The sequence below is a fragment of the Balaenoptera ricei genome, chromosome 5 (assembly GCF_028023285.1).
Source record: "Balaenoptera ricei isolate mBalRic1 chromosome 5, mBalRic1.hap2, whole genome shotgun sequence".
Taxonomy (NCBI): Eukaryota; Metazoa; Chordata; class Mammalia; order Artiodactyla; family Balaenopteridae; genus Balaenoptera; species Balaenoptera ricei.
This window is the reverse complement of record NC_082643.1, coordinates 105,324,755-105,335,064: the sequence shown is the minus strand read 5'-3', so window position 1 is coordinate 105,335,064 and position 10,310 is coordinate 105,324,755. Positions and strand designations below refer to the sequence as shown.

Sequence of the window (10,310 nt, the reverse complement as noted above, 5' to 3'; positions counted from 1 at the left end):
GCATATGGTATTTGTTTTTCTCTTTCTGACTTACTTCACTCTGTATGTCAGACTCTAGGTCCATCCACCTCACTACAAATAACTCAATTTCATTTCCTTTTATGGCTGAGTAATATTCCATTGTATCTATGTGCCACATCTTCTTTATCCATTTATCTGTCAATAGACACTTAGGTTGCTTCCATGTCCTGGCTATTGTAAATAGAGCTGCAATGAACATTGTGGTACATGACTCTTTTTGAATTATGATTTTCTCGGAGTATATGCCCAGTAGTGAGATTGCTGGGTTGTATGGTAGTTCTATTTTTAGTTTTTTAAGGAACCTCCATACTGTTCTCCACTTTGATGTTTATTGTCATTCTACCGTAAGGAAGCCTCCTTCCCCTTCCCTCCCTCCCTCCCATCCTTCCTCCCTATCTTCCTCCCCTTCTCCCTCCCTCCCTTCCTTCCTTCCTTCCTTCCTTCCTTCTTCCCTCTCTCCCCCTCTTCTTCCTTTTTATTCTTATTAAAAGGATTATCACTATGGATTCATGAATTTTAATTTTATTCAATATGTTATAATCCGTTATTATTATCAGTTCTGATGCTCACATTGTCCCAGGTTTAGCAAGTGGGAGCCCTTTCAACTTGGTTGCTGTGCCCTTTTCACATGTCTCCATCATTCTTTGAGCACTCTCTTGTTTTCTAGCACCACAAGATGTCCCAGACTTGTGTGGTACCTTCTCTGCTCAGCTCTGGCATCAGCCATTTCTCTGAGTCCTTCTGGTGAAGGCTGGTGTTTATAAACCAAGATCTGGGTACCCTGTGGGTACTGAGCAACATTTAGTCTGAAGCCATGAGAAATGGAGCAGCACTTACTCATCCGTGTATTAGTCATGCTAACTAGCGTCACCTGGAGAAAGAAGCATATGTGTCACTCATGGAGAGTCTGATGCAGATTAGTGGATCCTGGGAGATTCCATCTTTGCAGCCCTGACGTCCCCACATGAGGTCATTGCTGAAGAGAAGGCCGAGGAGTCATGCCCGTTCTTTTTTTTTTATTTTTAAATTTTATTTATTTATTTATTTATTTATTTATTTATTTATGGCTGTGTTGGGTCTTCGTTTCTGTGCGAGGGCTTTCTCTAATTGCGGCAAGTGGGGACCATGCTTCATCACGGTGCGCGGGCCTCTCACTATCGCGGCCTCTCTTGTTGTGGAGCACAGGCTCCAGACACGCAGGCTCAGTAATTGTGGCTCACGGGCCTAGTTGCTCCGTGGCATGTGGGATCTTCCCAGACCAGGGCTCGAACCCGTGTCCCCTGCATTGGCAGGCGGATTCTCAACCACTGCGCCACCAGGGAAGCCCATGCACATTCTTAATATACTTCCAGCAAGGAAGTCTGCATCCTTTTGCTCACATTGCCATTTGCCAGAAGTCCAAGGGAGTCTGGGCAGCACAGAGAACACACAGGTAGTTGGTGCGCCCTTACCCCTTCTAACCACAGTATGTTCATTCATGCAACAAATGTCAACTCTGTTCCTCGTAGCCAAGCTGACTCCAAGAGGCTGAGATGACTTCACCTCAGGTGGTTTACAGCAGGGAGAGAAAGGTAAGTAAACAGTAAGTGAACGGACCATCACATGACAGTGGGCTTGCGAACTGTAGCAGGGGTAGGTGCTGTGCGCTGCGCCGACACTGAATGGTTACCTCCCTGGGGTCTTGAGGAAGACCCATCTGGGTGGTCCATTGGCACTGGGTTTGAAACGTGAATGGGAGTTCGCTCCCACTCAGAAAAGGGTGGGGACATCTCAGGCAGAGGAGAGAGCCAGGGCAAGGGCAGAAGACCTGAAAGAACTAGGCATGCTGGGAGAAGAGGGAACAATTTGAGGTGGGTAGAAGGTGGGGTCTACTGGGAAAGGCTTGGGAGGCAAGGGATGAGGCTGATAACCAGGTGGGAAGGGCTGTGCTAAGAAGTTTGGAATTAACAGGTTAACTTTTGTTAGTTGGGTGAATAATTAATAATGTGGGTCACAAGGCATCGTGGGATGTGTTTAAGCTGATGAAAGACATCTCATCTGTGTTTTAGGAGGATCATCTCGATGGTAGAGCACGAGATGGAGGGGAGAGAAGACACCAAGACACACGGACCTGTTGGGAGGCTCTGGCAACCATGTAGGCATGAAGCGATGAGGACCTGAACTGGGGGTAGCAGAGGGGACAGGTAGAAGGGGTTGGCTGTTGGAGCCATTTGAGGACAATGAAACTATAGTGGTTTCCTTTATTGCAGACCATGTGGCTGATATTATTTGCTCACAATTGTTCCTGGCCTCCTCACATTGCCGTGGCTTCCCTGTGGACAGGGAGTAGTTCTTGCTCGCCCACTGACCTGCTTTGGTCCTGGGTGCATGAGTTGAGTTAACATATGCTCCATCCAACCAGAAGCTCCAAGTATGTGAATGGCTGGGGCAACCCTCTTGGCTCCCACCCTGCATCCTGAGAAGGCAAGCCCCAGGGATATCAGTGGCCTGGGAATGAGAGAGTGGAAGAGCAAACTGAACCTGACCCACATTTCGGGGCAAAGCTTCCCCAGCTGACCACAGACCATTAGCGACAAATAAAAGTTCATTATTTTAAGCCACTGAGATCCTGGGGCTGTTTGTTACGCAGCATTATGGTAACAAAACCTGACTAATACAGGGGCTTACCATTTCCTAAGTATGGCATGTTGTTTAATGGTAATATCTCTGCATAGTAGGTATTAGTGCTACCATTTTAAAGATGAGGAAACTGAGGCTCAGAGAAGTTAAGTAACTTGCTCAAGGTCCCACAGCTAGTAAGTCAGAGAAGAGGAATTTGAACATGGGACTGTCTGACTTGCAAACCCCTCTTCCATCCTCTATCTACATGAATATGCTAACTTCTGGGATAGCTATTTTTTCCTGCCAAAAATGGCTGCTTTCAGCTTCCTGTGTTTCTGAGTTGGGAGAGGGGTGGGGGCCTGAGGACCAGCCTTTGGGTTTGAAGAGGCCTCCAGGTCACCATCAGTGGATGTGTGCTTGAGGGGGCTTCTCCAGCCTCAGGGATGGAGGCTGATGTTTCATCTCTACCTTTCTGCCTGGGCTCCGCTGAGCCAAGCTGAGTACATTGACAGCCTGGGTGTACCCTATAGCCAAGGAACTAAGCCCGTCTTGGTGTAAAACAGAGTTGACTCTTTTGATATCATCAACAGGTGGCGGCAGCAGCAGCAGCAGCAAAATCCTGGCTGTTGGCCCATTGATTTAGCCATTTGTCTCAGCGAAGCGAATCCAATTTAAAATATATCTTCAGAAAAAGAAGGATCAATGAGTTTAAATAGAGGACTATTTGCTAACCGGATTAGGAAAACCCCCTTTGTGCTAAAATGTTCTAAGAAAATCCTCTTAGTACAATTTTGCAGGAGCCAAAAGTGTGAGAGGATCACTTACTTGCTGTCATCCTCTGAGGGCAGGGCTCTAGCTGGGATAAAATAAGAGAAGGAATTTATTAGCTGCTTAGTTGGTTAGAGTCTGTGCAGACGTGGCTGGGTTCTGAGGCTGACCCAAGAGACTCCTTGGTTTTCAGCTGTTAACCAGCTCTTTTGAAATATGTGGGAAAGAGCTTGGGTGAGAGAGAGCAGCGACCGCCTACACAAAACCATCATCCCTACCAGGCAGACTGCTCCCTGTGAAGATGGAAGAGACAAGGGCTGTAGCACCCTGGCAGCATATTAATTTACTTTGCTTGCCCAAGGTCTTATGGATAGAGAGAAAACTCTCAGTTTCCCAAAATGATGAGAAACCTGATATTTTGGATAACAAAGGAAAGAGTCTTGGAGTTCTGAAATCTGTCCTTTCACACACAAAGCTTCATGCCTCTGAGCCTTTGCACATGCTGTTCCCTCTGCTAGGAATGCTGGTGGATTCCATTCCGCCCTCCAGCTTGAGTATCCTCTCTTCCATGCTGCCCTTCCCCGTGCTGCCCACCCAAATGGGCAGTTCATTCCCCTGTTCTCAGGTCACCACTGAACCTTGTTTATTCCCTGCTCTGGGCAGGGCTTTTTCAGTCATAGGTGACAACTGAAACTCAACTCAGATATGTGTTAGCAAAAGGCTTTTGTAACTGCAAAGACCAGGGTAGAGGCTCAAAGGTGTCATTCTCTCTCACACACTCTCTCTCTTTCCTCTTCCTTTTCCTCTTCCCCTTCCCTCTCCCTTTCCCCCTTCCCCTCCTTCTTCCTCCTCCTCCACCTCGTCCTTCTTCGGGAATGTAAGCCCCAGGAGGACAGGAATGTATATTTGATTCTTCTTGTGTCCCACAGCTTAGGGCAGAGCCTGGGATGTAGTTACGTTTGAGCCTGGCTCAAACATCAATTTTGTGTTAATTAGAAAAAGATACCCCTTTCTCAATATAATTTACTGCCTTTTGCTGGAAGTTTTAAATAATCACTATACAAACCTACCCTGGCTATGACTTGTATACCCCATACAGCCTCCCCTCCATCTCCCACATAGTAGGTCCTTAATAAATGCTTGCTGGATGAATGAATGGATGAAATTCAGGGAGTCAGAACTATCTGAAAAACCAATGCAAAACTGTGTGGTGAGCTCGTGTGTACCTTTGCTGATTGAATTGTCCATTAGTATCAGAATGTTGGGCACAGAGCCCCCCCCTTTTATTATTCCTCCACCAACAAAGATTTGTCAAGCACCCACTCACTGTGTTGGTTTGGGGAATTCAGACACAAATAAGATGCAGTTTGTTGATTTAAGAAGTTCAGAGGCTAGAGAGTCAGATAGCCATGTAAATGAATGGTGACAATATAGTGTCACAATTGCTGCCTTATGAGCCAACCCAGGGCTCCACTGGAGCTCAGGATACTGACTCAGTCCAGAGGAGCCAGGAAGGCTTCCTGGAGGGGGTGTCAGATCTAAAAGGAGGGAAAGGTACTAACATTGGTAAGTGCTCCATACAACATATAAAGCCATGATCCGTGTGTTTCAGTCTCCGAGCAGTGTTATGTTCAAGAAGATAATTTCTTAACTCAAACTTTTCTTGCATTTCTTAAATTCTGTGAAGGCAACACGTAATCCTTCTCTAAGATTCCCTGTCCCTTCCTATCCACTTTCCTACAGACCCCAGTTCCCTCACCTCATTCACATCAAACTTCCCTGGGAAACCCCACCTTGAGCTTTCAATCTCTCTTCCCACTTTTCTCCTTCTGCTCTTTATTATGAAGACAAACATAATTTCTTCCTCTGGGACCATTCCTTCTTCCTCCAGCCTCTCAGGTCCAATAATGAATCCACTTTCTGACTCTCTTTCACAAAACTCAGGGCAGAAATCTCCTTGGAGAGCAGCCCAGGGTAAGGAACTGCCCTGGTACAGCCAGAGGAAAAAGGGAGGCTCAGAGTCTCTCATACAGGAATGATTTTGGTATTATCACATTTATCTTTTAAACTACTATGATCAACCCATTTTGAAGATGAGGAAACTGAGGCTCAGAGAGATCAAATAACTTGCCCAAGATCCCACAGCTAGTAAATACCTGCTCCTGCCTGCCATGCTTTCCTTCTCTTATCTTCTCTTTTGCCTTCTTAACTGTGATTTCAACCCAAAGAGAGACTTCCCCAGGGAAGGCTTCTCTAGACATTTTGTCTTGGTTAAACCAACCTATTGTACACTTTCATAAGGCTGTGTACTTTTCCTTCATAGCACTTGTCACAGTTGTAATCGTACATTTCTCTGGGTGATTCTTGGATTAAAGGCTCTCTCCAACACTAGATTATAACCTTGTGGAGGGAAAGGGCAATATATATATATATATTTATATACCCTTGTATTCCCAGCAAACAAAAGAGCATCTGGGCCATAATAGGTGCTCAATAAATATTTGCTGAATAAGTGAATAAGAAACTGAAATTCAAACCCCTGTCTCTAAAACCCAAGTTCTTTCCTAACATCATGTGTTGGTGTTCCCCAGGAGGACAAAATGGGAGGGAGGTCATTTCAGGGTAAAGAATTACCATATGACTCATTAGGGAAATTACAATTTGTGTGTGTGTGTGTTGATAGTGGTTTGAATCCAGGCTGCATATAGAGGAGCAGCAGTAGAAGCTGGGGCACTGAGCAAGGGCACAATGATTAAAAGACCTCGCTTGCCTCAGGATCAAGGATCACAGGGAGCTACTGAGAGTTTTTCATCTGGGGAGAGGCATGATCATAGTTATATTTGAGAAAGATCACTCTGCCTGCCACTGAATGGACGGTGGACAGAACCTGGAGGCTAGGGTAGCGTCACCATAAAACAGCTTGGAGAAGGAAAAGTCCTGGACAGGGACATCTGTGGAGAGAGGGGTGGTCCAGCTCCTAGGAGGTGGGGAGAGACAGGTGTAAGTGTGACTCCCCTGTTTTAGGCATAGACACCTGGACAGGTGGTCTTGTCATCTCTGGCAGCATAAAGCACTGAAGGGGGAGATGGTTTGCGGTGGGAGAGGCTGTGTAGGGCTGAGCAGGCTGGGTCTGAGAAGCTGCTTCACTTGCAGCGGTGGGACCAGGGTACAGGTGGGGCTCAGGGCGAATGGGGCAGGTGGGTCAGAGTGCAGAGAGAGACTAGGGAGGAGTTGAGAGTCCAGCCCCCGTTTCTAGACCCCAACACAGGGTGGGTGTATAGGTCAGCGGGTCTCAGATGAGCCCGAGCAGCATGCTGCCGCCTCCTCCAGCGGCAGGAGGAGCTGTGAGCTCCTCTCGCCAGCTGCCTTCCGCTGAGCTTAACACCAGCAGAGAGACCCGGGGACTCACAAGCGCAGCTGTCAGCTGGGAGGGGGGTAAGATCCAGGAACACCGCCCTCCCTCTCCAGTGTCTCCCCACCGTTCTTTTCTAAGAATTTGGGCTTTGGGCCACTTATTCAAGCCTCAGATTCCTCATCTGTTAAGCATGAGATAGGAATCCATCCCTGTAAAGAGAAAGACTGAATGCACCCTGCAGGGAGAAGGCACCTGGCTGGAGCTCCCTTCCTCTTCCTAACCTGCTGGGTTCATCCAAAATTATTGCCCAAAGGAAAAGCCGTGTAAGGATTGGGGGTGGGGAATAGGCTTTCCCAAGAGGTCAGGTTAAGTCCCAATCGTAGGATGGATGTTCCGGGGGAGGCTGGGAGAAGATGTTCCCACGAGACACCACCTCCTGGCTTTACTGAGCCCTTACACCACCCGATGGAGAAGGAAGGAATCGTTTACCCCATTTTGTGGACGAGGAAACCAAGGCCCAAGGAAGTTAAGGAGGACTCTTAAGGTCACACAGCCAGTCCGGAGTGGGACTTAGGTCTATGAGAAATCCAAGGCCATCCTCTTGACCCTACAAACGCCCTCTCCCAGTCTAGAAGCCAGTGATTCTCCCCATTCCTACTCCACTTCCCTGTTCCCCAGAAGTGGGCAGGGCACCAGGGCTGGGCCAGGCACCTCTTCCGCTTCCCGGGGCGCGGGTCTGGGTCTTCAGAGGGCCGGGGTCTGGTACTAGAGCGCCTCTCAAACCTGCGGGTTTGACCCCAAACTCCGGCGGACGCAGCTTGAAGAGTGAGGGCGCCAAGGCATAGGTGGGGCGGGTACGCAGGAGACTGGGGAGTGCGGTGGCGGGGGGCGGGGGCGGGAGCGCGGGCCCCGGGAGCAGCGAGGAACCGAGGAGGCCGCGCAGCAGCGCTAGCCCGGCGCCGGCCGCTCCCGGCCCCCGCCCCTCGGTGGTGGCTCGCTCTTCGCTTATCCGGCTCCGAACCAGACACAGCCGCCGTCGCCGGCTGGCGCACTGCCGGCTCCCGGGAACAGCCCCTCAGGCACCGGCCGCTTCCCGGCACTGGAGGGGCGCAACGCGGCCACAGACCCGGTGACGGTCGAGGCGGCAAGAGGGGTGCCGGCGCGCGCCGGGGCCCCGGCGCAGCGCACGTTGAGCGCCCCCCGAGGCTCGGGGATCCCTTAATCGCGGGTCCCGGGGTTCCACCCCCCGGGTACCCGATGGGGCCACACGGGGAGCGCAGGGCAGAAGTTGGGACCGCGCGCAGCCCGCCTGTGCCGCCGAACCCGATATGCTGCCGCCGGGGCGAAACGGCACCGCCTACCGGGCGCGGTCCGGGCAGCAGCAGCTGGCGCAGGGGGGCGCCGTGGGGGGCTCGGAGGGGGCGACGCTGCTGGGGCCAGCGCAAGTGGTCACGGCCGGCTTCCTTACCCTGCTCATCGTCTGGACCCTGCTGGGCAATGTGCTGGTGTGCGCGTCCATCGTGCGCAGTCGCCACCTGCGCGCCAAGATGACCAGTCTTCATTGTGTCTCTGGCTGTGTCTGACCTCTTCGTGGCGCTGCTGGTCATGCCCTGGAAGGCGGTCGCCGAGGTGGCCGGTTACTGGCCTTTTGGGGCCTTCTGCGACATCTGGGTGGCCTTCGACATCACGTGCTCCACCGCCTCCATCCTGAACCTGTGCATCATCAGCGTGGACCGCTACCGGGCCCTCTCCAGGCCCTTCTGCTACGAGTGCAAGATGACGCAGCGTGTGGCCTTGGTCATGGTCGGCCTGACGTGGACCTTGTCCATCCTCATCTCCTTCATCCGAGTCCAGTTCCACTGGACAAGATGGGCTCCTGAGGTGGGGTGGACCCGCCATCTAACCTGGTCAACGGGGCGCCCTGGGAGGAAGCCGGGGAGCCAGACTTGAGGGCGGAAAACTGTGATCCAGCCTGAACCGAACTTACGCAGTCTCCTCCTCGCTCACCAACTTCTACATCCCGGTGGCCATCATGATCGTGACATACACGCGCATCTACCGCATCGCCCAGGTGCAAATCCGCAGGATTTCCTCCCTGGAGAGGGCCGCGGAGCACGCGCAGAGCTGCCGGAGCCTTGAGGCCTGTGCGCCCAACACCGGCCTGCGGGCATCCATCAAGAAGGAGACCAAGGTCCTCAAGACCCTATCGGTGATCATGGGGGTATCCGTGTGCTGCTGGCTGCCCTTCTTCATCCTTAACTGCATGGTCCCTTTCTGCAGCGGACACCCCGAGGGCTTCCCCTACGTCAGCGAGACCACCTTCGAAGTCTTCATCTGGTTTGGCTGGGCCAACTCCTCCCTCAACCCCATCATCTACGCCTTCAACGCTGACTTCCGGAAGGTGTTTGCCCAGCTGCTGGGGTGCAGCCACCTCTGCTCCCGCACTCAGGTGGAGACAGTGAACATCAGCAATGAGCTCATCTCCTACAACCAGGACACCGCCTTCCACAAGGACATCGCAGCTGCCTACGTCCATATGATCCCCAACGCGGTGACCCCGGGTGACGTGGAGGTGGACCCGGAGGAAGAGGAGAGCCCTTTCAGTCGTACGTCGCAGATCTCTCAGACGTCCCCCGATGGTGACCCTGCTGCCGGGTCTGTCTGCGAGCTGGACTATGAGGGGGAGATTTCATTAGGCAAAATAACGCCTTTCACCCCAGACGGATTCCATTAAACTGCCTAAGAACTGTTCTTCGTGGATCTATATAACCGCATAGACATGAGCAAGCACGCAGAATACAGACTGGACACACACATACATTTCCACTGCTGCTCAGTTTATCATGCCTTCTGTGTCGGTGGAGCAGTCCATGTGCTTAGAAACCTCACCGGACTGATTTGTTGAGGAAAGATTTGGCAGAAGCAGTTGGAAAAAACTCAGTCAAACATACCCTAGCCTAGCAGAGATGGATCAATGGTTCTGTTAGAGAAGATAAGATGGTGATTGATTCTAAAAAAAAAAAAAAAAAAAAAAGTGGTATTTTTCTTTAAAAAGTATACTCTCCCCTCCCCTTTTAAATGAATAGATTGTTCAGTGACTTATTTGTGTTTGGGCTGATTTTTAAGCAATAAGGTTTAATGCGTGTGTAGCGCTGATGGAAGTGTGTGTGGCTTTCCTGTATCTTGCTTCCTGTGGCCTGTGTTTCTGCAGTTTCTACTTGCTGTGTGTCTTTGCTACAGCTGAGGAATTCTTCCTGATTTGTTCTGGTGTCTAATAGACACAAATTATGTGTTCTATGGGGTGATTATCGTTGCTTTGCCAGATTGGTTTTCGGGACGGCTCCTGGAGAAGCCATGAGAGCATCCTTAAAAGCAGGAAAGATTTTGGCTGGGTCTGGAAGCACCCATTTATTTTCTTTACAGTCAATTTGGCCTTAAAGGTACACACAGGGGCAAGAGAACTTGAAGAGTTTCTGATATCTCAGAATTTTAAAGAATTAGATACTCACATCTTGAGTCTGTGCTGAAAGCTGGCTTCATGCCACAACATCAAATATGGACTTCT

At 50.5% G+C, this 10,310-nt stretch overlaps 1 protein-coding gene across 1 annotated transcript; it reads left to right on the top strand.

Moving 5' to 3' along the window:
• Positions 1-7,643: 7,643 nt before the first annotated feature.
• On the top strand, positions 7,644-9,742 carry DRD5 (dopamine receptor D5). Its single transcript, XM_059924187.1, is given in 4 exon segments — positions 7,644-8,297; positions 8,299-8,612; positions 8,615-8,710; positions 8,713-9,742. Coding segments are annotated over 4 exon segments (1,401 nt in total). The 5' UTR covers positions 7,644-8,073; the 3' UTR covers positions 9,480-9,742.
• The last annotated feature ends 568 nt before the right edge of the window (positions 9,743-10,310 follow it).